Raw genomic sequence first — 27500 nt, 5'->3', positions numbered from 1 at the left:
TATATATATATATAATACACACACACATACACATTAATATATATATATATATATATACACACACACATACACATTTATATATATATAGATATATACACACACACGCACACACATATATATATATACAAGTGTTGGAGGTATATATATATATACACACACATACACAGTTATAATTATATATATAAACACACAAATAGAGAGAGTACCACAGGTACCCTTAGCCACGGGGTTAAGTTTCTCTGCAAATCCAAAAAGCTACCCAACATGTTTAAAGACAAAATATTACACACACACACAACAATCTATTTCATATATATATATACATATATATACCCTTCAGTTGAAGATCATCGTCTTCTCTTCCAGCAACAGAACTCCACAGCTAATAGTTTAGCAGGGTACTTCTCTGTGGCAACAGGGGTGGTGTTTCCATGCTATGAGCACGCCACACCATGCTACCTCTGCCAACTTATTCAGAAGACATAGGAAGAGGTACCAAAGCACCAGCAGCAGCAGTAGCTACTACTACTACTACTACTGCTGCTGCTACTACTATTACTATCAACACCATCAGCAACAGTGTCATCATCACCACCACCATCACCACTGCTAACATTATGAGCACCCTTGCCACTGTCACCGACGCCACTTCAGGAGTGATTACAGCCAATAATGTTCCTTATAACTATCATCATTATCATCATCGTCATCATTATCAATACTGATGGAGGCAAGGTTGGAACCTTTATGCAGTCGCTTGAAATGTTAGAAATAGCAGCTAAATCTCTTTGAAATCACATCTATTATTGTCTTGAAAACCAAGTAATTAAATAAATAAATAAATAAATAAATAAAATAAAGAAAGAAAGACAGAAAGAGAGGGGAAGAATGAAAGAAGGGGAAGAAAGGGGAAGGAAGAAAGGAAGAGATAGGGAAATAAAGACAGAAAGAAGAAAAAAAGAAAGAAAGAAATAGGGAAAGAAAGAAATAGGGAAAGAAAGACAAAGAAAGAAATAAGAAAGAAAGGGAAGGAAGAAAGAAGGAAAGAAAGAAAGAAAAGAAAGAAAAGGAAGAAAGTAGGAAAGAAAGAAGAAAGGAGGGTAAGAAAGAGAAAGAAAGGGAGAAGAAATAAAGAAAGAGGGGAAGATAGTAAGAAGGAAAGAGAAGAATGAAAGAAAGAGGGGAAGAAAGAAAGACGAGAAGAAAGGAGGGAAGAAAAATGAAAGAAAGAAAAAAGAGAGGAAGGAAAGAAAAAATGGAGAGAGGAAGAAAGAAAAGAGACAAAGAAAGGAAGGATGCATTAGATAATGTAGCCCTAGATTCCTATAAGAAAATATACAAGATGGTCACAGCTGGAAAGCCTTTAATTGTATGCCTGCCTCTAATCAGGTCTATCCTGGGGCTAAACAAAAACAACAGCAACAACAACAATACAATGCTAACTCCAGTAATCTCTCCAGCCTGTCATCATCATCATCATCATCATCATCTACATCATCACCACCACCGTCGTCATCATGAAAGCTGCCACTAACACAATTAAAAATAGCCCCTACCACAGAGGGAAGGAGGGAGGAAGGGGGTTCCTCTAAGTGACTGCCTGATTTGCTAGAAATAGCAGCAATAATTCCCTCTCCACCCCACCATTATTATTGTTATTATTATTATTATTATATTATTATTATCATCATCATTATCATCATCACTACTCCAATACCATCAACATGAAAGCTGCTACAAGGGCAATTAATAGAGCCCCAAGCGCACGCACATGGAAGGGGTCCTCTTAAAGGACTGCTTGTCTTGCTTAGAAACACCAGCAATAATTTCCTCACCACCACCACTACCAGCAGCAGCACCATTATCATCAAAGCTGTTATAGGGGGCAATTAAAAGGGTCCCTAAGCACATGTGGATAGGGGTCCTCTAAATGGTTGCCTGTCTTGCTTAGAAATAGCAGCAAATGCCTCTCACAAATCACCTTACCTTTAACTGGCTTTTTCGAAAAAGATAGGAGGATGACTGCGTTGATCCTCGCCGGAACCTCTTTGATCACAGGTCTGTCTGTTCGATGAGGGCCAACCTAGGGTTAAATACCAGCACCACCACCACCATCAACTACAGCCAGCGTAATCATTATTGTTCCACAACAGCAATGGACTACCACCTGCTGTACAGAGCCAGTATCAAGTAGCACACACACACACACACACACATACATCAGCATACACATACACACACACACACAAGCATACACACACACACACACACACACACATCAGCATACATGCACACACATCAGCATAACACACACATCAGCATAACACACACACACACATACATCAGCATACACACACACATCAGCATACACACACACACCAGCATACACACACACACACACACAAGCATACACACACACACACACAAGCATACACACACACACACACATACATCAGCATACATGTACACACCATCAGCAACAACACACACATCAGCATACACACACACACACATACACATCAGCATACACACACACACCACCAGCATACACACACACACACACATATACATCAGCATAACACACATACACACACCAGCATACACACACCAGCATACACACATCAGCATACACACACACATCAGCATAACACACCATCCCCAACCTCTAATTACTATGGCCAAGACCAGAACTCTGCCACTGTCACCACAAATCCCACCAGTACCAGCACCTGTACAACACCACCACCACCACCACCACCATTATTATTATATCAACAACACCACCATGCTGCCCCACCTCCTATGTCACTACCACCACCACCTCCTATACCACCACCACCACCGACAACTCATAGCTCAACCAACAGCAACATCAACACCAAGAGCAGCACCACACCAGCACTGTTACACCAACAATGTCCCTGTCTGCCCCCACCACCACCATAATCACCACTACCAATACTACCACTGTTACCATGACGCCACCAGCACTACCACCACTACTGCTACTACACCAATGAGAATTCCAACACTTAATACTACTGCTGTTACATAACACTACCAATACCACCACTGCTATTACTACTACTACTACTACTAGTACTACTTCTACACCAATGAGAATACCAACACCACTGAAAGCACTACTGTTACATAACACTACCAATACCACCACTGCTACTACTACTACTACTACTACTACTACTACACCAGTGAGAATATCAACACCACTGATACCACTACTGTTACATAACACTACCAATACCACCACCACTGCTACTACTACACCAGTGAGAATACCAACACCACTGACACCACTACTGTTACATAACACTACCAATACCACCACCACTGCTACTACTACACCAGTGAGAATATCAACACCACTGATACCACTACTGTTACATAACACTACCAATACCACCACTGCTACTACTACTACTACTAGTACTACTTCTACACCAATGAGAATACCAACACCACTGATACCACTACTGTTACATAACACTACCAATACCACCACTGCTACTACTACTACTACTACTACTACACCAGTGAGAATATCAACACCACTGATACCACTACTGTTACATAACACTACCAATACCACTACTACTACTACTACTACTATTACTGCTGCTAACACGATGACCACCATCACCACCACAACAAGAACACTAATACTGCTGTTACATAACACTACCAGCACCACTACTACTATTACTACTACTACCACCAATACCAACACCACTAATATCACTACCACTGTTATGTAACACTACCATCACTGCTGTTACTATTTCTAACACCACCACCACCACCACCAGAGAAGCAGCATGCCACCGCTGATATATCATGACACCACCACTATAACACTACTGCCACCAGCACCACCACCACGACGGTGTAATCTTCAATTGTATGTTAGTGGTAAGTAAATGGTTTTTATCAGGAAAGTAGGTTAAACTATTTCTGGTTTAACCAATAATCAGGTCAGTAGGGCAGGTAAGTTCTTTAGAATAATCTGTTGGATGGTGGCAGCAATGGAAGCCGGTGTCCGGCGCCAGCACACGGTGGCGGTGGTGACGGTAGTGGAGATGGTGGTGGTGGCGGTGGTGACGGTAGTGACGGTGTTGGTGGCGGCGGTGAAGACGGTGTTGGTGACGGTAGTAGAGATGACGGTGGTGGTGGTGGTGGTGACGGTAGTGGATATGATGGTGGCGGCGGCGGTGAAGACGGTGGTGGTGACGGTAGTAGAGATGACGGTGGTGGTGGTGGTGACGGTAGTGGATATGATGGTGGCGGCGGCGGTGAAGACGGTGGTGGTGACGGTAGTGGATATGACGGTGGTGGTGGTGTGGTGGTGGTGGTGGTGACGGTAGTGGATATGATGGTGGCGGCGGCGGCGGCGGCAGTGGCGATGACGATAGTAGAGATGGTGGTGGTGGTGGTGACGGTAGTGGATATGGTGGTGGTGGTGGTGGTGGCGGCGGCGGCGGCAGTGGTGATGACGATAGTAGAGATGACGGTGGTGGTGGTGGTGGTGGTGATGGTAGTGGTGGTGGCGGCAGTGCTGACGCTGGAAGAATTAATCATTTGGTAGTGGCGATGTAGAGTTAATGATAAATGTGGTGGTGGTGGTGGTAGTGTGGCAATATGGGTGCCGTTGGTAGAGTTAATAGTTATGACAGCTAACTATGAGAATGGTGATGGCGATGTTAATATTTAAGATGGTGGTAGTGGCGGTAGTGAGTGGTGGTAGTAGTAGTAGTGGTGGTACTGATGGTTGTGTTGGTGGTAGTAGTAGTGGTACTGATGGTTGTGTTGGTGGTGGTAGTAGTGGTACTGATGTTGTGTTGGTGGTGGTAGTAGTGGTAATGATGGTTGTGTGTGGTTGGTAGTAGTGGTACTGATGGTTGTGTGGTGGTGGTAGTAGTGGTACTGATGGTGTGTTGGTGGTGGTAGTAGTGGTACTGATGGTTGTGTTGGTGGTGGTAGTGGTGGTACTGATGGTTGTGTTGGTTGGTGGTAGTGTGGTACTGATGGTTGGTTGGTGGTGGTAGTAGTGGTACTGATGGTTGTGTTGGTGTGGTGGTAGTGGTGGTACTGATGGTGTGTTGGTGGTGGTAGTAGTGGTCTGATGGTTGTGTTGGTGGTGGTAGTAGTGGTACTGATGGTTGTGTGGTGGTGGTGTAGTGGTACTGATGGTTGTGTTGGTGGTGGTAGTAGTGGTACTGATGTTGGTTGGTGGTGTAGTGGGGTGTAGTGGTACTGATGGTTGTGTTGGTGGTGGTAGTAGTGGTACTGATGGTTGTGTTGGTGGTGGTAGTAGTGGTACTGATGGTTGTGTTGGTGGTGGTAGTAGTGGTACTGATGGTTGTGTTGGTGGTGGTAGTGGTGGTACTGATGGTTGTGTTGGTGGTGGTAGTAGTGGTACTGATGGTTGTGTTGGTGGTGGTAGTAGTGGTACTGATGGTTGTGTTGGTGGTGGTAGTAGTGGTACTGATGGTTGTGTTGGTGGTGGTAGTAGTGGTACTGATGGTTGTGTTGGTGGTGGTAGTAGTGGTACTGATGGTTGTGTTGGTGGTGGTAGTAGTGGTACTGATGGTTGTGTTGGTGGTGGTAGTAGTGGTACTGATGGTTGTGTTGGTGGTGGTAGTGGTGGTACTGATGGTTGTGTTGGTGGTGGTAGTAGTGGTACTGATGGTTGTGTTGGTGGTGGTAGTAGTGGTACTGATGGTTGTGTTGGTGGTGGTAGTAGTGGTAATGATGGCTGTGTTGGCAGTGGTTGTGTTAGTGGTGGTGGTACTGATGGTTGTGATTGTAGTGGTAGAAGTAGTAGTGGTACTGATGGTTGTGTTGGTGGTGGTGACAGTAGTTGTGTTGGTGGTGGTGGTAGTGGTACTAATGGCTCTGATGGCTGTGTTGGCAGTGGTGACAGTGGTTGTGTTGGTGATGGTAGTAGTGGTACTGATGGTTGTGTTGGTGGTGGTAGTAGCGGCACTGATGGCTGTGTTGGCGGTGGTGACAGTAGTTGTGTTGGCAATGGTGATAGTGGTTGTGTCGGTGGTGGTACTGATGGTTGTGTTGGTGGTGGTAGTAGTAGTGGTGGTACTGATGGTTGTGCTGGTGGTGGTAGTAGTGGTACTGATGGTTGTGGCATTATTAGTTGTGGTCCTGTTTCATTGGTGAGACAACTGGCAGAGGCAACGGTGAAAGGTGAGGGAATTTGGGGTGGTTGAGGGGAGGGGCCCAGCAGCAGAGGTGTTCTCTCTGGCATCTATAGTGTCAACAGTTAACTACGACATCAACTACAACGATGGTAGCGGTAGTAGTGGTGGTGGTATTAAAGGAAAAAGAGGAAAAAGCACTGTTGTTGTTAGTGGCATTGTCAGAGTAATCAAGCCTACCCACCCATCGCACACCCAAGGAGCAATGCCGAGAGCACCCCAGCCTGCACCCGTCCCACCTTGCACCCTCCCCACCTGGTATATCTATTACAATATATAACAGATATAAAATAGATGTCATTTGAAGAAAGGAAGCACTTCAACACCGTAGTAGGCCGTGTAGTACTTTGCCAGTACTTTCTCTGCTCTCTTCGTGGGTGGTCATTAGGACTTTTTATAGGTGAAGCAGAAGCAGGATGGTTGAGTGGGGGGAGTCTGCTGTCATCAGATCCGAAACATGGACAAGGAGCTACCTAGTTGTTGTTATATGGGAGGAGGGATTATGTGGGGAGGGGGCGGCACCCACCCCCATTTCTAACATTGGAAGAGTGGAATGAGGTGTTGAGATATAAAGGGCCAGTGAAATTCCAGAGATCCCTGAACAACCAGATTTAGACAATGCAAGGAAAAAGTTAAAAAGTTTAGGGAGACAGAGGAGGGGGCAGGATTCTCATTGCACATCAATTCTTTATCCAAAAACTTCTTCACCTCCATTATCTGGTGCCAGTAGTTGTTTAGCCCAAAGAAGATCCTTATTGAACAGAACTATTATCAAAACGCCGACGTCGTGGTGATCTCATTCTTGCTCACAACATCATAAGCGGAAAGTGTAACCTCTCGAAAGAGCTGTTCTTCACTCCTGCTCCAGAGTGTCGGCAGCGGGGTCACTCTGAAAAGCTCTATCTGCGACGATTTCATCTCAATTGAAGGAGAGGGGCTTTCTCCGTCCGGGTTGTGGATCCATGGAATAAGCTGCCAGACGAGATAGTGAAGATGCCGACGACTGCTCAGTTCAAAGTCTCTCTTGACCAGAAATGGCCTGAACTCTTTGTATGAACACCCTCCCTGTACATAACTCCATGTCCCCCTACATGGCCTTGCTTTTTGTTTTTTGAGCCAAAAAGATTAACTTAACTTAACTTAACAGTGCTCCAACGGTGACCATCCCATCTTTTTCTTCTGTGTTATCATCAGAGTATTAAAGTTGAATTTATTGTAGTAGAATAATTCGGAAAAAGTTTATTCAGATGGTTTTCTACAACCGGATGCCCTTCCTGTTGCCAAGCAAAGTAATCTTTACTCATGGCCAGACATGCTTTCATAGCATACTGGTTTCACATTTTGGCACAAGGCCAGCAATTTTGAGGACAGGTGGTTCAGTCGATTACATCAACCCCAGTGCTCAAAAGGATGAAAGGCGAAGCCGACCTCAGCAGAATTTGAACTCAGAACAGATGAAATGCTGCTAAGCATTTTGTCCAGCATGCTAACAAATCAGTCTCATATTGCTGAACCACTAAGTTGCGGGGATGTAAACACACCAACACTCGTTGTCAAGAGATGGTGGGAGACAAACACACACACATACATACAATGGGCTTCTTCCTATTTCCATTTACCAAATCCTCTCACAAGGTTTTGGTTGGCCTGAGGCTATAGTAGAAGACACTTGCCCAAGGCGCCACACAGTGGGAGTGAACCCAGAACCATGTGGTTGGGCAGCAGCAAGCTTCTTACCACACAGCCATGCCTGTGCCTAAAATAAAGAAGAAAAAAAGAGGGTGGACCAAGGGGAGATATTACCCAGCTTAGAAACAGGTACGGTTCGGCAGCAGGAAGATCATCCCATCCGGCCATAGGAAAAACTACCTCAATTAACTGCATCTGCTTAACATAAGCAAGGAAAAGTGGACATTAAAATGTTGATGATGATACCAGCTGTGATACCAGTGCCGATGGCATGTAAGAAAACCATCAGAACGTGGCCGTTGCCAGCGCCGCCCCGACTGGCCTCCACGCTGGTGGCACGTAAAAAGCACCATCCGATCATGGCCGTTTGGCAGCCTCGTCTGGCCCCCGTGCCGGTGGCACGTAAAAAGCACCATCCAATCGTGGCTGTTTGCCAGCCTCGTCTGGCACCTGTGCAGGTGGCACGTAAAAAGCACCCACTACACTCACGGAGTGGTTGGCGTTAGGAAGGGCATCCAGCTGTAGAAACACTGCCAGATCAGACTGGGCCTGGTGCAACCTTCTGGCTTCCCAGACCCCAGTTGAACCGTCCAACCCATGCTAGCATGGAAAGCGGATGTTAAACGATGACGATGATGGTGATGAGGATCACTGTCAAACAAGCAGAGTCCTTTGTTTCCAGTTTTCTGCAAAAGCATGGCTAACCATGGGAAAACATTTAGTTGCTTGGAAACAATTGAGGGTTGGTGACAGAAGGGACATCCCATCTGGCCATGGACAGAGCTGCCTTGATGAATTCCATTTACTCCATGTAAGAGCATGGAAAAGCAAATATTAACACAGTGGTGGTGGTGGTGGTGGTTGCAGTTGTAGTAGTGATTGTAATAAAGAGTAGTTCCAAAAATATATATGTAAATATATGTTTATTATTATAGGAACTAATCCAATACTTAAAGAAATATTACAAAAATGTAGTGTGGCATGTAGCATAAAAGAGAAAAAAAATTAAGCTCAAATACCAGACTACAATTATTATTACTATTATTATTATTATTATTTCTTTTACACCAGGCAAAGGGCCAACTCTTTTGAAGAGCAAAAGAAATACAGTCAGTTAATAGAATCAGCCCAAATATACCATTCCTAGTACAAGATTTATTGATTCCAACAGAAGGATGAAGGACAAAGTTACCTTGGTTACCCTGGCAAGATTAGATCTTGGAACAAGAGAGAGAGACGGGGTGGGGCTAAATACTTTAAATTCTTTAGTCTAGCACTGTACCATTTCTGTTAGTTTGCTTCCAAACAACGTGTAAATGAGGGAGCCTCTCTGCAGTTGTTGCTCAACCAACTAGAAATAGCAGGCAAATCACCCTCAAATTACACCCTACCATCTGAAGAAAATGAAGAACTGAACCCACGAGGGAGCTTCTAAATCAAAATCAAATCTCATTGTGTTATCTTAATCCTTTTGATACCAATTTGTCTCAGACCGTCCCTGGGTTTATGACACAGGTTTCTTGTAGTATTTAGTCTTCTAGAATTTAAACCGGGTATAACCGGCCCAAATATTTTACTTCTTTTATATTCAAACCATCCAGGTCTAGCTTCTTGCACCTACCCTACAATGTTTTTTCTAAAAATAAACAATCACATCATAGGGGTCTCGATTCTTTCTGTGAGAGAAGCGTCACATTTGACAGAATAACCTGAATGCCATGTTTACTTGTTTTGTGCTCAGACTGGCCACATCCAACCTCTCACACTTACCCTACAATGTCATTCTAAAATCATACAATCAGGCGCAGGAGTGGCTGTGTGGTAAGTAGCTTGCTAACCGACCACATGGTTCCGGATTCAGTCCTACTGCGTGGCATCTTGGGCAAGTGTCTTCTACTATAGCCTCAGGCCGACCAATGCCTTGTGAGTAGATTTGGTAGACGGAAACTGAAAGAAGCCTGTCGTATATATATATATATATATATATATGTGTGTGTGTGTGTATGTGTTTGTGTGAGTGTGTTTGTCCCCCTAGCATTGCTTGACAACCGATGCTGGTGTGTTTATGTCCCCGTTACTTAGCGGTTCGACAATAGAGACCGATAGAATAAGTACTGGGCTTACAAAGAATAAGTCCCGGGGTCGATTTGCTTGACTAAAGGCGGTGCTCCAGCATGGCCGCAGTCAAATGACTGAAACAAGTAAAAGAGTAAAGAGAATCACATGATGGTGGCGGTGGTGATGTTGATGGTGATAGTGGTTGTAATGGTAATGTTAATGATGATTGTGTATGTGTGTGTATATGTTGGAGTGGGGTGTGATTGTGATGGAGGACAGAAAAATTTGTTGCATCTAAAGAAAATAACTTCTGGTATTTCCATTTCTCTTTGCTTCCCACCCTTTACACACACTCAAAAAATAAAATAAGGTGTCTGTCATTTGACATCCTCTGCTAAAATACCAGCCATGGTTCCTTCAAGATGGTACCCTACCATAGTGTGGGTGCTCTGCATAGACTGACACCATTGAAAAAAAAAAAAACATTAACCCTTTAGTATTTAAACCGGTTATATCCGGCCAAAAGTATTCTGCCTGTTTTATGTTCAAACTGGCCAGATCTGGTCTCTCACACCAATCCTACAATATCGTTTTAAAAATTAACAGCTACCTCATCAAAATCTCATGGCTCCAAGATAATGTTTGATTAGTTCAAAACAATGTGGATGAAAAAGCATTAATTTCGGCAGAATAATGCGAACACTAAAGGGTTAAAAGCCAGATTCTGCACAAAAGAAGAAGCAAAAAGCAAAAGGTGACAAAACAAAAGTGGAAAAAAAAAAAATGACGGACTTACCATTGGCCGGTCTGTTTTGTTCCGGTGAAGGATGAACTACACTGACGTCAGAGGTCGGAGGTGAGGATGCAACTGCAAACAGATTATGGTAAGAAGCTATAAGACAGGTCAGCTGTTAGCTCAAATTGACATTGGGAAGCAAGAGAATAGTTCAGAAGGATGGAGAAAGGCCTTATTTTATAGGAGGAGGAAACAGGGTTTTTTTTCAGAATGGAGGGGGAAGAATTAGGGAAAAAAAAGAAACAAGAAAAGATAAGGGGCAGGGCTGTATTCATTAACCCTTCAGTGTTTAATCCAGCCATATCCAGCCCAAATATTCTACCTGTTTTATGTTAAACCTGATCAAATCCAATGTCTTAAACCTATCCTCATCATCATTGTTCGACCGTGGTCGAGACAATGGAATTTACCATGCTACACCAGACTTCACGGTCCATCATGGCATTACGGAGGTCCTATTGCTGGATGCCTGTCTCCCTGGAGATTACATCAGGGTAGGAGAGTGTGCGCCCTCTGGTATTGCGAGTAGATGGCTTCCAGAAGAGGAGAGTAGAAATTACCTCTTTTTCAGCTCTACAACAATGTCCAGCAAACTGGACTCTCCTACCTTTCACAAGAGATGACACAGGTGGTAGTTTCCCATATATTTGCATTTTGGTTGGATGGCGCTTCCACGAGAGATTTTGAGCTCTCATAAGGAGGCGAGTGTAGGTTCCATCCAACCGCCTCTCAAGCTTCTTTGATAACGTCCAGGTTTCTGAGCCATATAGTAGAATTGGTTCGACTGTGGCTTTGAAGATTTCAAGTTTGAAGTCTCTACTTAGATTTGATGACCAGATCTTATGCATATCCTACAATGTCAGTCTAAAAATATACAAACACACCACTGGAATCTTAAAAGCTACAAGACAATATGTGATTAATTCAAAACAATGTGAAAAAATAAGCAATACATTCGACCAAGAAATCTGAATGTTACTACACTTCATCTTAGCCAAAAGGCTAAGAAGGCAGCGAGCTGGCAGAATTGTTAGCACGCCGGGCGAAATTCTTAGCGGTATTTCGTCTGCCGTTACGTTCTGAGTTCAAATTCCGCCGAGGTCGACTTTGCCTTCCATCCTTTCGAGATTGATAAATTAAATACTAGTTATGCACTGGGGTCAATGTAATCGACTTAATACCTTTGTCTGTCCTTGTTTGTCCCCTCTATGTTTAGCTTCTTGTGGCCAATAAAAAATCTGAATGTTAAAGGGTTAAGAAACTTTCTTCCCAACTATACGAACTTGGGTCCAATCTTACTGTATGGTGCCTTGGGATTATGTCTTCTACAACAGCCTTGGGCTAATCAAAGCAGTGTGTGTGTGTGTGTGTATTTACCCTAGACTCAAAATTGTGTAATAGTTGTAAACAAGAAGGCACCATCCTACAACCGATGGCATTCATTTCCAGTTTTCTGAGAAAAACATGTCTAGCAAGGGAGTAAATATGACCTTACTTTAACCCTTTTGTTACCAGCCCGGCTGAAACCGGCTCTGGCTCTGAGTACAAATGTCTTGTTTTCATAAGTTTTGAATTAAAATCTTCCACCAAACCTTAGTCACAATTTATGTTCCTAATACTAGCTGAATGATAACTAAGTTATTTTACTAAATTCTTTGTTAGATTTAAAGTAATTGAAAGAAACACAGAGCATCTCAAAATAAATACAGTAATGAAAGGGTTAAGGCATGAAGCTGGCAGAATTGTTAACACACTGGACAAAATGCTCAGCAGCATTTCATCCAATTTTTACGTTCTGAGTTCAAATTCTGCTGAGGTCAACTTTGCCTTTTATCTTTACAGGATCAACGAAATAACTAATTGGTTCCCCTGGATTAAAGTGCCAGGCTCACAATCAAGATTTTAGTGAACTTGATGCCTGGACTGGGCTGTGTGTTGTGTTCTTAAGCAAGATACTTTATTTCACGTTACTCCAGTTCACTCAGCTGTAGAAATGAGTTGCAACATCACAGGTGCCAAGTTGTATCAGCCTTTGCCTTTCCCTTGGGTAACATCGGTGGCACGGAGATGGGTGGCTGGTATGCATGGACAAGCACTGGTTGTCCATAAACAACTTTGACCAGATTTGTGCTCTGGAGAGGAACTTTCTAGGTGCAATCCCAAGGTCGTTTATGACCAAAGGGAATCTTTACCCTTTATGTTCTGAGTTCAGATTCTGCTGAGGTTGGCAGAAACGTTAGCATGCTGGGCGAAATGCTTAGCGGTATTTCGTCTGTTGCTACGTTCTGAGTTCAAATTCCGCCGAGGTCGGCTTTGCCTTTCATCTTTTCGGGGTCGATTAAATAAGTACCAGTTACACACTGGGGTCGATATAATCAGACTTAATCCGTTTGCCTGTCCTTGTTTGTCCTCTCTGTGTTTAGCCCCTTGTGGGTAGTAAAGAAATAGGAGTTAATAAAATAAGTACCAGTTGAACACCCGGGTTGATATAACTGACTTGTGCCCCCAGTCTCCAAATCTGCTGGGTTTGTGCCAAAATTTGAAACCCCGTTTTATCCTCATTATTTGCTTAAAGGAAGAAATCAAAGACAAAAATTCCATTATCATTGCCATGTCCACACACAAACACTACAACAATAGCGGGGAGCCGGGGGGGGGGGGGGACAGGAAACATGTCACTCAACTTTGACCTTCCTTTAGATTAAATGGTTGGTGGAAATGTGTGCAGAGGAAAGAAGGTGGTGGAGAGGGTGGGTGCCAGCAACGAAGATAGTATCATTGCTTATCTTATCTTAGAGTTGAAGCTATTTATATCGCCTTATCTATCTATATACATGTATGTGTGTATGTGTGTGTGTGTGTGTGAGTGTGTGTGTGAGTGTGTGTGTGTGAGTGTGTGTGTGTGTGAGTGTGTGTGTGAGTGTGTGTGTGAGTGTGTGTGTGTGTGTGTGAGTGTGTGTGAGTGTGTGTGTGTGAGTGTGTGTGTGTGTGAGTGTGTGTGAGTGTGTGTGGAGTGTGTGTGTGTGGTGTGTGAGTGTGTGTGTGTGTGTGAGTGTGTTGTGTGTGTGAGTGTGTGTGTGAGTGTGTGTGAGTGTGTGTGAGTGTGTGTGTGGTGTGTGTGTGTGTGTGAGTGTGTGTGTGTGAGTGTGTGTGAGTGTGTGTGTGTGAGTTGTGTGTGTGTGTGTGTGAGTGTGTGTGAGTGTGTGTGAGTGTGTGTGTGTGTGTGAGTGTGAGTGTGTGTGTGTGAGTGAGTGTGTGTGTGTGAGTGTGTGTGTGAGTGTGTGTGTGTGTGTGAGTGTGTGTGAGTGAGTGTGTGTGTGTGAGTGTGCGTGTGAGTGTGTGTGTGTGTGTGTGTGTGTGTGTGTGTGAGTGTGTGTGTGTGTGTGTTGCTTCTTTCCAAATAGTTTCCTTTGATTTTCAAGGACAACTTCAGCAACCAGTACTGTCTCCTCTACCTGAGTCACTATCTCACCTCCAACTCCTCAAAACACAAACACACACACATATACACACACACACACGCAAGCACATTCGCACACAGCTCATCTCCGGGGTTTTAATCAGCAATGAAAATAGACACTGGCCAAGCAAAGGCCGACCGACTGCTATGCTAGCTACAAAGGAATCCGTTTCGGGTCAAAATTACACCCTCAAACAGGCAATTTAAATTTATATTTAAACCCTTCTGGCTATCTTAATCCAGCCACCCCACTACTACACCCTTTCCCTGCTTCTCTTTCTCTCTCTCTCTAACCCTCTTTTTACCACTCATGCTCACTGTAAGAGAGAGAGAGGAAGAAAGAAAATTTTCCTCTCTCTCCTACAACCATTAATTCTTCTTCCATGTTCTTCTTTCGTCACTTAACAGTCTCACTCACACCAACTCTGCACACATTCACAACCAGGTGACCGGTGGTCATTACATAAATACCCTCCTTCAGAAAGAAAGCAATAGCCAAAAAAAAGCTACAGCACACAGGTGGACACTATTACACACACACACATCTTTTTACCTTTTGATTTTTACTGGTTTCAGTCATTAGACTGCGGCCATGAAGAATTTTTAGCTGACTGAATCAACTCCAATACAGCAACACCTGGTCTATCGCAGGTGTTACATTCCAAACCCCACCCACCATGATAGGTGAAAATCCGCAAAGTAAAAGCAGTACTGTACTGTATATTTTATTTATTATTTTTATAATTTGTATATGCAGGAGTGGCTGTGTGGTAAGTAGCTTGCTAACCAACCACATGGTTCCGGGTTCAGTCCCACTGCGTGGCATCTTGGGCAAGTGTCTTCTGCTATAGCCCCAGGCCGACCAATGCCTTGTGAGTGGATTTGGTAAACGGAAACTGAAAGGAGCCTGTCGTATATATATATATATGTATATATATATATGTATGCGTGTGTATATGTTCGTGTGTCCGTGTTTGTCTCCCTAGCATTGCTTGACAACCGATGCTGGTGTGTTTACATCCCCGTCACTTAGCGGTTCGGCAAAAGAGACCGATAGAATAAGTACTGGGCTTACAAAGAATAAGTCCTGAGAGGTCGATTTGCTCGACTAAATGCGGTGCTCCAGCATGGCCGCAGCCAAATGACGGAAACAAGTAAAAGAGAAAAGAGAGAATTTATTTTATTATAAATGCAAAACATCACCACAGAGGAACTGACATAAGCTTAAATAATAAACTGCAATATAGCGAGGAATTACTGTACTTGATCTGTGTTAAGCCAGGTACTTATTCTATTGGTCTCTTTTGCTGAACTTCTATGTTACAGGGTCTTAAACATGCCCATGCTGGTTGTCAAGCTGTGATGGGGACATGGCTGTGTGATAAGTAGCTTGCTTACCAACCACATGGTTCCGGGTTCAGGCCCACAGCATGGCACCTTGGGCAAGTGTCTTCTACCAAAGCCTTGCGAGTGGATTTAATAGACGGAAACTGAAAGAAGCCCGTCATATATATATATATATGCGTATGTGTGTGTATATATTTGTCCCCTCAACATCGCTTGACAACCGATGCTGGTGTGTTTACATCCCTGTAACTTAGCGGTTCGGCAAAAGAGACTGATAAAATAAGTACTAGGCTTACAAAGAATAAGTCCTAGGGTTGGTTTGCTCGACTAAAGGCGGTGCTCCAGTATGGCCACAGTCAAATGACAAACAAGTAAAAGAGTATAATAATACATATATTAATAATGGTAAAATGACAACAGAAGAATGAGACCTCAATATTATGTAAATAGAAGAATTTATATATATATATATATATATATATATATATATATATATATATAGAGAGAGAGAGAGAGAGAGAGAGGGAGAGAGGGAGAGTTTACTAAAAAAACAAAAGATGAAGACAGGTGGTGTATAAAACAAACAGATGTATTAGTATAACGCTCAGGAATAGAAAAAGTCTTTTACGTTTTGAGCCTACACTCTTCTACAGAAAGGGACACAGAAAAAAACGAGGAGAGAAACAAGGAGAGAAAAAAAAAGGAGAGAAGAAAAAAGAGAGAAAAAAAACAAGGAGAGAAAAAAAATGTGTGTAGTGGCTAACAATCTATCATGGCAACTATATATATATATATATATATATATATATAGTAAAGGCAATCAGTAAGTTATCATAATAGGACTCAGAGTTTCAAATGCTGGACTAAAAGCTTCGAGGCATTTCCATTGGCTATTTGGACGATAGATGCTATGATAAAACCGTCCAAATAGCCAATGAAAATGCATCAAAGCTTTTAGCTCTGGCATTTGAAACTCTGAGTTCTATTATGACAACTTACTAATTGTCCTATACTATATATATATATATATATATATACATACACACACACACACACACATATATATACATGCATGTATGGGTACAGGACATCACCAACAGTGCAAATAACATGAAATACATAAAGAATTGAGTAAAATTCGTATACAACGAGAAAAAATGGAAAACAGGACAAGTAAACACAGAGAAAGGACCCTTCATCAGTTGTCGGTTGTCTATTTCTTCTCCTTGTTTACATATTTAACTCGTTTGTTTGTGTATTTCTTGTTATTTGCACAGTTGGTGACATCCTGTACCCATATATGCATGTATATATATATATATATATATATATATATATTATTCATTATTTGTCATTTAACTGAACGTGACGCATCCATTTCCAAGTATATATATAGGAAAGGGGTTAGACCTGCGAGGAAAGGTGCTAGATCTGCGAGGAAAGGGGCTAGACCTGCGATGAAAGGGGCTAGACTTGCAAGAAAAGGGCTAGATCTGCAAGGAAAGGGGTTAGACCTGCAAGGATAGGGGTTAGATCTGCGAGGAAAGTGACTAGACCTATGAGGAAAGTGGCTAGACCCGCGAGGAAAGGGGCTAGACCTGCGAGGAAAGGGGCTAGACCTGCGAGGAAAGTGGCTAGATCTAGTGGTTCGGCAAAAAGGCTCTAATAGAATAAGTATCATGTTTAAAAACAAGTACTAGGATCAATTCATTCAACTAAAATCTTCCAAGGCGGTGCTCCAGCATGGCCACAGTCTAATGACTGAAACAAGTAAAAGAAACAATAATAAAAGAACAGACACACTTTTTTTAAAAACAGACATCAGCATGGTTGTGTGATTAAGAAGTTCCACCAGAAGCCGGCAAGCTGGCACAATCATTAAGTGTGCTAGACAAAAATGCTTAGCAGCATTTCATCCAATTACTACGTTCTGAGTTCAAATTCTGCCGAGGCCAACTTTGCCTTTTATCCTTTCAGGGTCAATAAATTAAGTACCAGTGAAACACTGTGGTCGATGTAATTGACTTGTCCCCTCCCCACAAATTTCAGGCATTGTGCCTTTAGTAGAAAGGATTATTATTATTATTATTATTATTATTATTATTATTAAGCAATGGCGTTGAAATTATGAAAGCTGTTGAACATTGATGAAAACAAACAAAGGGGAAATAATCTCCAGGCTACCATACAATTCACCTAAAGTTACGTCCCTTGAGCTAGTACGTTACCCAGCAAAATGTGTGAACACGTTTTCTCTGAGATCAGCCTTGATTCAGCCAAACTAGCGAAGAAAATCCAACCATGACCATCCTATTACAATTTCAAACATAGCATATCTGAGATGACAGTATAAAATGGGTTTTACACTGGGGTCTTTTTTTTTTTTTTGTGGTATGGTAAAATTTAAGGGAGATTTAGTTGCTGTTTCTAGCAGATTCTGTGTACACATAGTAGTCCAATTCATTGGCTTATGAGTACCATCAGATTTAACATCTACTTTTCCATATTTGCACGAGTTAGACGGATATTCTAAAGGCAGATATTCTACAGCCAGATGCTCTTCCCGTTGCCAACCCTCACCTATTTCCAAACAAGGTAATAGTTCACTATGACTCTCTCTTTTTCTCTTTTTTACTTGTTTCAGTCATTTTGACTGCGGCCATGCTGGAGCACCGCCTTTAATCGAGCAACTCGGGACTTATTCTTTGTAAGCCCAGTACTTATTCTATCGGACCCTTTTGCCGAACCGCTAAGTGACGGGGACGTAAACACACCAGCATTGGTTGTCAAGCAATGCTAGGGGGACAAACACAGACACACAAACATATACACACACACATATTATATATATATACATATATACGACAGGCTTCTTTCAGTTTCCGTCTACCAAATCCACTCACAAGGCTTTGGTCGGCCCGAGGCTATAGTAAAAGACACTTGCCAAGGTGCCACGTAGTGGGACTGAACCCGGAACCATGTGGTTGGTAAACAAGCTACTTACCACACAGCCACTCCTGCGCCTACATGACTGGACATGATTTTTAAAGAAATAGGAAATGAACGACACCACTTGTATAACAGTGACACTCGTTTACAACAATCAAATAATGTCAAAACGAAAAGGCACGAAAACACACTCCCATGGTAAGAAAGCTTTCTTCCCAACCACATGGTTCTAGGTTCAGTTCCACTGCGTGGCACTTTGGGCAAGTGTCTTCTATATCCTCAGTGAGTAGATTTCATAGATGGAAACCAAAAAAGATTGTCATGTATATGTGTGTGTGTGTGTGTGTGTGTGTGTGTGCGCGCCTGTGTTTGTCCTCCGACACTGCTTGACAACTGGTGTTAGTTTATGTCCACATAACTTAGCTGCTCAGCAAAAGAGATGGATAAATTAAGTGCCTGGCTTAAAATGAATAAGCCACAGCATAAATTCATCCAGCTAAAAATTCTTCAAGGTCCTACCTAAGCATGGCTGCAGTCTAATGACTGAAACAAGTAAAGGATGGTGTGGCTGTGTGGTAAGAAGCTTGCTTTGCAACCACATGGTTCTGGGGTTCAGTCCCATTGCATGGCACCTTGGGCAAGTGTCTTCTACCATAGCATCAGGCCGACCAAAGCCTTGTGAGTTAATTTGGTAGATGGAAACGGAAAAAAGCCCATCGTGTGTGTGTGTGTGGTATATATATATATATATATATATATATATATATATATATATACCGGAGTAAATACATAAATGTGAAACAAGGTGGAAAAAAGAGTACTCAAATACCAGGGGTAGAGTTAACAAAAACTGTCCAACGAACGGGAACATGAAACTAAGAGTAACAGGTTTTGTTGAATTTCTGCTGCTTTTAAATAAAGTATATATATATATATTATATATATATATATATTATATATATATTCATTTATTTATGCGTGTGTGTGTGTGTCTGTCCATCTGCCATTGTTTGACAACCATGTTCCCGTAAATTAGTGATTCAACAAAAGAGACTGATTGAATAAGTACTAGGCTTACAAAGAATAAGTCCTGGTGTCAATTTCTTTGACTAAAACCCTTTAGAATGGTGCTCTAGCAAGGCCACAATTAAGTTACTGAAACAAGTAAAAGAACAATATATATATATATATATAAATTTTTTTTGTAATGAGATAAAAAACCAAGGGTGTGTAGATTTTAGAACATTTATAGATATAAATGTTCTAAAATCTACAAAGCCTTGGATTTTTTATCTGATCACGAAAAAAATTTTTGTATACACATGCTAACATATGACCAACGTTGAACCCCTTATTCGCATTATCACTGAACCTGGAACTTAACTACGGTCCATCTATAGCACTTATTCAGCATTCCCTGACACCTTTGGGTCTCAATGACACCATTACATCTCATAACATGGCATGTAAAAAGCACCATCCGATCATGGCTGTCTGCCAGCCTCGTCTGGCACCTGTGCCAGTGGTACGTAAAAAGCACCCACTACACTCACGGAGTGGTTGGCGTTAGGAAGGGCATCCAGCCGTAGAAACATTGCCAGATCAGACTGGGCCTGATGCAGCCTTCTGGCTTCACAGACCTGGTTGAACCGTCCAACCCATGCCAGCATGGAAAGCGGACACTAAACGATGATGATGATGATGATGATATATGCAACATAATTCTTTAAGTTTCTGTCTACCAAATCCAGTCATGTAGTTTTGGTCAGCTTAGACTGACACTTGCTCAAGATACCATGAAGGTGAAGTGAACCTGGAAACATGTAGCTAGGAAACAAGCTTCTAAACCACAGAGAGACACTTGTACCATCCATGTTTATGTTTATGTATACATGAACAAAAGTGTGCATGTATGAGATTGCAGGTGTCCATACATATATGCCTGTTGCATATGTGGTGTGCATGTGCTGGTGTGTTTTACACCACTTTGTTTTGACATCATATGGTAGTTGTAAACGAATGTCACTGCCCTACAAGTGGTGTCACGTAGGTTTATATTCTGTGATTGCATTAGCTATGGTCAGTGTTCCCTGTTGCCATTTCCACTGCCCCAGACAAACAGAAGAAAAAACCTCATTGAGTGAAGAACAGCTAAGAGTTAGAAACAAGAAGGACATCCAGCAGGAAAAGCAATTTTTCAACAATATATACTGCTGAAAAGTTCCTTGCTTTGGGTAAAAGAAAATACAGGAGGATCAGTTAATTAAGATTTTATTCAACACTAGCAGCATCGCCCGGCGTTGCTCGGGTTTGTAAGGGAAATAACTATATAAGCATTTTTAGAGAGTTATAGCCAAAAAATAGCAAAAAAAATGCATTAAAAATGGAAAAAAAAATTATGGTAAATTTTTTTTTAAATCGTTGACTCATCGTAGACATTTTAGAGAGTTACTTCCCTTATATAATAGCGAAAAAAATGCATTAAAATGGAAAAAGACGTAGACTCATCGTAGACGCGCGCTAATACCCAGAAGGGCTCGATATGAATCCTGACTATAAGATACCCGGTTTTGGTTAAACTGCACCGCAAAATGTGGGAGTAGTTAGGAATCTAAATCGTAGGAGACAGACACACAACTTCACTTTTATATATAAAGATTTTCCTCTGTCGGATTCACACACTTATTGCAATTGTCCTTCAGTTTTTCTAAGCCCTATAAAAAGAACTCGAAAGGTTGCTCCAGAATGGGGTGTCAGTATTATAATTTAATTTTATCTAGTTTCAGTTCACGAGCTGTGGCCATGCTGGGGCACCGCCATCTGAATAAAATTTGCAATAAAGTGTTTAAACTTTTGTTAAATATCTAAATGTGCCGAAAATCTGTAAGTAGGGGTGCTGAAAAATTCCTTGCTTCGCGTAAAAGAAAATACAGGAGGATCTGTTAATTATGATTTTATAGAACATATTCCCCTCTCAGATTCACGTACTTATTGCAAGCGGCCCTTCAGTTTTTCTAAGCCCTGTAAAAGAACTTGGACGTTTGGGCCTCTAACCAGGCCTTTCAAGATACCTTTAAAGCCAGAAATTTTACAGCACCCCCTCATGTGTGTGTGTGTGTATTCACCTTACCTATGCTAGTATAGAAAAACCAGATGTAAAAACGAATTCTCTCTCTAAAACAATTTGTTCTATTTATATCATAATAAAATTTGAGTGGTGATGGTCACCTGTAACAACTCTTATTTCTCCCTAGTTTCACTTCAAGATCCCACTCCTCCTCATCCACTATTAGTCACAAGCACTTTCGATACCATTTTTCTGCAACAGAGCTGCACAGACGAATGGGCAACTAACACTGGAGTTGTCTCCCCTGCTTCTAAGGCTGCGCCTTGCAATACATGCCACACATCCAAAGCAAAACTGTTTTTTTAAGGAGCCTTAAAATACTATTGTGGATCCCTGATTTACTATTTTGTTGTGTGGACCCCAACAAAATCTTATTTGGACCCTGTTTGAGAACCAATGCCTTATATAGCTTCCCAAAACTCAGAGAGCCTATACCTATGTTTTTGCACTTCAAGGGATCAGGTAAAGCAAACATCATCATCATCATCATTGTTCGACCGTGGTCGAGACTTTCATAGTCTTTTCAAATGGCTAATAATGTGTGCGCGCGCCACTACTACACACATCGGAAAGCATTGTACAACCAAGTACTAAAGATCTTTCCTCCTCCATGAAACAAAGCTGTTCCCGCTGGACATCAACCCAGTATTTCTAAGCTATGGACCCAGTGATTTATTGTAAGGTTATCTCCCTAGATAGATTGCCTTCACTACGGCTAAGGAGCCCTTTCTGCCCCAAGCAAACACTGAGTATTACAGTTAATCCCACTTAAGTAGGTGAAAGCAAAAAAGGTCGGTTAAAAATACTCACTTTCTGTGCAAGGACGTAATTCGGTATTCTGAGGTTGTCTGTATGGGGGTGGTGGATCTCTGGGGGGCAGTTTCCCCTCAAACCGCACATAATTACCGGGGAAATTCCCACAAACATTCTTGTTGACGTTGACTCCTCGCAGCCAGCCCTCCGGTTTCTCTAGGCTGCCTTTAAAATTGGAAGAGACTGGTGTGGTGACCAGCAGCTGGTCACCAACTGAGATAGCAATGTCCCCCTTGTGGTTGACGTCCGGGGTGTACTCATAGTTTGCTACGTAGATGTAGGTTTCCTCCATGCTGTCGAAGGGAAGTACATCGGCGCTAAATTCACGCTGCCCAAAAGCACAAATCTCACTGACATATGCTTTAAATCTAGAAGCAAAACAGAAAGAAAAACAACCATTTAGTAATGTACATTAAACATTTGCCAAAAATTTCACATTCATTTTATTTCACTAATTTTATTTCAAAATAGCCACCTATATATCATACTTAATGCATATTCTCCATTCACAGGCAGGTTACTGCAGTTTTCATCTCTCTCTATATAAACGGCAGTTTGTCTGTCTGTGTGTCTGTCAGGTTGTACCCTCACCCTGACCACGGCTTTCAACCGATTCTGATGAAACTTGACACACACATAGCCCAATGTCATAATTCAAAACTAACGCAGCGAAAATTTTGAAAAGTTCCCCCAGTTCTGAAAAAAAATCGATAAATTCGACATGGGGTCGAGAATCAGAAACACAAACCACAGACTGTCTAGGAGACGCAACTCGACCTTTTTAACTCTCAAAAAAAAATTTACCATAATTTTTTTTCCATTTTTTTGCTATTTTTTGGCTATAACTCTCTAAAAATGCTTTATAGTTATTTCCCTTACAAACCCGAGCAACGCCGGGCGATACTGCTAGTCAGAGATAAAATCTCTTATGGGCATCTCTCTCTATCCGCTCAGTCGAAGTCAACTCTCGGTCACTCATTGGATCAGTGTCCTCCAGTCAGTTCTATCCTGGCCACTTCTTTCAGATTGGCCATGTCCATTCCGGTATCACTCTTGATGGTGTCAAGCCAGCAGGTTCTTGGTCGGCCTCTTCCTCTCTTGCCACTGACCATTCCAAGCATGATGTCCTTCTCCAGGGATTTTCTCCGCATAATATGACCGAAATATGCCAATCTACGCTTGGTGATCCTAGCTTCTAGCGACATTTTCGGCCTTATCTGCTAAAGAACTTCTCCATTGGTGAGCCTCGCTGTCCATGGAATCCACATACTGTGTTTAAAAACATATCATGAGACAACAATGGCTAACAGGAATACTAGATGCATTCATTTCAGCCTTGTTTGGTTTTGTCAATGACATATTCACAGCCAGCCATATGCTTAAATGAGATTTTACCTTAAACAAAAACAGAATGGACATAGCCAGTCTGAAAGAAGCAGCCCAGGATAGAACTGACTGGAGGACACTGATCCAACGAGTGACCGAGAGTCGACTTCGACTGAGCGGATAGAGATAGATGCCCATAAGAGATTTTATCTCTGATGAAAACTGCAGTGACTTGCCTGTCAATGGTGTATATATGTTAAGTATTCTACATGAATAGCTATCTTAATTTAACCCTTTAGCATACAGATTACTCTGTCAAATGTAATATTTATTCTTATTGCTTTAAGTTTATTATTTATTATCTTGTACCTTCAAGATTTTAATGATGCCTTTGTTTATTTTTAGAATGTCATTGTATGGTAGGTGTGAGAAGCCAGATTTATCTGGGGCTGAACATATAACTGGGCCCAGTAAAATATTTGGGCCCAGTTATATTTATGGCCAGTTTAAATGCTACTTCAATTGTACAGACTGGAAAATAAGAAAGAAAACCTGTGTTTTTAACAGTGAAACTTGAAGTGTAATTTTGGTGTTTAACCCTTTAGTGTTCGGATTCTTTTCTTCTCTAGACACAAAGCCCGAAATGTTGGATATGGGGCCAGTCGATTAGATTGACCCCAGTACGCAAGTGGTACTTAATTTATCGACCCCGAAAGGATGGAAGACAAAGTCAACCTCGGCGGAATTTGAACTCAGAACGTAAAGACAGACAAAATATCGCTAAGCATTTCGCCCGGCATGCTGACGTTTCTGCCAGCTCGCCCCGCCTTTAGTGTTCAGATTACTCTGTTAAATGTAATAATTTTTCACTCAAATTGTTTTTAATTTGACACACTTTCTGTGCCCTTCTGATATTCGCAAAGGGAGGTCATCCCCTCTCGAAAACCTAAGTGATACATACGGACTATAGTTTCGAGGTTTTTGCCTCTCGTCAACGTACGGTAATCACCGGTTTTCGATTGAAAAGACCTGTTTGCGAATATCTAATGTTTTTCCCAGCGAATATCAGAAGGGCACAGAAAGTGTGTCTAAAGCCAGCTGGAGACGATGATCTCCTGGGGCTAAAAGCTTCAGTAACACCCACCCCCAGTGGCTAGCCACATTCAGATGGCTAGTACACTTTACGTTGTCGAGTGGTTACTGTTTACATCTCGTTCGGAGATTTATTAATTGTTTTTAATTAATCATGCATTATCTTACAGCTTTGAGGTTTCAATGATTGTTTATTTGAATATAAGACATGTAGAATATTTAGGCCGGATATGGCCGGTTTAACCCTTTAGTATTTAAACCGGCCATATCCGACCAAAATATTTAATCTGTTTTATGTTCAAACTGACCAGATCCAGGCTCTCACACCTACCCTACAATGTTATTCTACATTAAGTAATTACACCATCAAGATCTTGAAGATATGAGATAATGCATGATTAATTCAAATCAATGGGAATCAATAAGCATTATGTTTGATAGAATAATCTGAACACTAAATGGTTAAAAGAAATCTTTAAATGGAAAGAGTAAAACTCATGGGTGCTCATGGGACTCAAACCCACATCTACTGAAAACATGACAGATGTTCTACCATTACACCAAAGCTAGACTTTCGATTTTCTCCATCTGTTCTAGTGAGAATTGTATGTTGTTTACATCATAAGAACTTAGAAACTTCAAGAGACATGAAATAAATGATCTTAATAAAAATAGGTAAAGTTGTAAATAATGGTTTCAGATTTTTGACACAAATTCAAAACAATGTGAATAAATAGGCATTACTTTTTCTTGGGTAAACTGAAAGCAAAAATAAAAAATTTGATGGTCACATCTTGGACATTCTTTAATCATGAGTTTTCTAAATCAAAACCGACTTGGGACTAACATAACAACAGAACAATGCTGCCACTGTAACCACCACCAAAGTTGTCTTTCAGGCTATTCCTTGTCACACATCACCAGCTGATTTCAATCCAATCATTCTGTTATATTTAAGGTAAGTTAATCCAACGGAGCCCTGTGGATTTGTCTGTCTTCAGTTACTTCAGAATATCTATACACATTCACATCCCATGTATTAACTTACAAAGAGTGTCGCATTTCTTGTATGATGTCTCATGGTGTCTACTTTGAGAGAATGAGAGGAGAGACAATGTGAGGGGAGAGAATAAGAGAAAGCAAGAAAGGGAGCAAGGAGAGGAGAGCAAGGAGAGGAGAGCAAGGAAAGGAGAGCAAGAGAAAGGAAGGAAGAAAGAAAGAGCAACTATTTATAGATAATATAAGAAGCAATACCATAAACTTCTAAGTATCTATATTCAAGGTCCGGGACTGATTAATTCAAAACCTTATACATTGATACCTGAAGACTTGAAAAATCAATTTTATTTATTTCTATTTTTTTTTAACCTAGAAACCTGAAGAAGCAAACTAGGTTACTATGTCAACAAGAAGCTCCCTAAATGGTAGTTTGTTCTGCTGAAAACAGCAGCCAAGTATCTCTCAAATCACAGCTGACTGTCTAAAAAATAAAAGCATGCATTGAATAATGCAAACCTAGATGTAATAACATTATGACCAAAACTATAAGACACGATGGTCATGGCTGGAATGATTTTGGTCATAAATGCTCAATCAGAGCTAATACCAGGTAGAACAACAACAACCCAACAACCCTTTATTTTTACCTGCACACAATCTTGGTAAATAGTGAGGACACAGGTCAACTCAGTGAAGGGAGAAAAAAAATACAAACCCTAACTCTAACCATACACTACAAAAACAACTAAAATTAGAAAATCTTTATCATTAACATTACCATCCAACCCATTCCAAAATGGAAACTGGATGTTAAAGGATGATGATGATGATGATGATGATGATGAACTACAGGTATATAAAACTGAAAATAAGCTACTAACAACCAATCATCATCATCATCATCATCATCCAGTGTTTTAAATTCAGGTTTTGTCCCTGTTAATGGGGGTAGCCAGATCTACCTCAATGCCATAGCAATGATCTACCTGAATGCCACCTCACCTTTTGGGCTGGCTGGTGCCCATTCTCCTTTGTTATCATGAGGCTGTTTTGGAGCTGGATTTTCTACGGGTAGCATGCCCTTATTACCCCCAACCTCAGTTTCTAGACATAAGTGGTCCCGAGGACCAAGGCCTCTACCACGATTTTTAAGTAATATGGTGGAAAACTAGCTCAGGAAGGTAAGGACACTACTTCCTGAGGCCCCTTTCAGAGCTCCCCTACCTAATGTAATTGTTAAATTTGTTTGCAATTGTTATATTATCCATAAAAGTATGACACTCTCATCGGTGTACCATCTACCAAATCCAGTCACAAAGCTTTGGTTGGTCAAGGGCTACAATAGAAGACACCTACCCATAATGGAACTGAACTTGAAACCATATACTTGAGAAGCAAATTTCTTAACTACAAGGGCACATCTGTGCCTGTAACATCTATAATGTGCAAAAATATGAAATAGAAAAATATTGCATGGGTATATATATATATATAAAAAAATCTATTTGTTCTTAGTTCTCCAAAAATGGAAGCATTAAGATACTCCAAATACTGAAAATACCCTTGAAGGTGTCTACTTGGTGATGCATTGTTAAGAATTAAGCATTTTGAAAT

At 41.4% G+C, this 27500-nt stretch overlaps 1 protein-coding gene across 4 annotated transcripts in view; it reads right to left on the bottom strand.

Moving 5' to 3' along the window:
• The window catches only part of LOC115223514 (phosphatidylinositol 3-kinase regulatory subunit alpha), a 209972-nt gene that overhangs the window by 84730 nt on the left and 97742 nt on the right, over nucleotides 1–27500 (bottom strand). The window contains exons 2-3 of one of the 4 annotated variants that reach the window (XM_029794138.2): nucleotides 22467–22837; nucleotides 10774–10869 (exon numbers count right to left, since the gene is read on the bottom strand). In XM_029794138.2, the coding sequence (XP_029649998.1) occupies nucleotides 10774–10869; nucleotides 22467–22761 (391 nt within the window). In that variant the 5' untranslated portion in view covers nucleotides 22762–22837. Of the gene's footprint in view, nucleotides 1–323; nucleotides 488–1986; nucleotides 2159–10773; nucleotides 10870–22466; nucleotides 22838–27500 lie in introns of those variants that run through there. The other 3 variants (XM_029794139.2, XM_029794140.2, XM_036512477.1) reach the window with 3 other exon arrangements.

The sequence above is a fragment of the Octopus sinensis genome, linkage group LG23 (assembly GCF_006345805.1).
Source record: "Octopus sinensis linkage group LG23, ASM634580v1, whole genome shotgun sequence".
NCBI lineage: Eukaryota > Metazoa > Mollusca > Cephalopoda > Octopoda > Octopodidae > Octopus > Octopus sinensis.
Note: the sequence above shows the minus strand (reverse complement) of the source record. Positions and strands in the feature narration are given on the sequence as shown.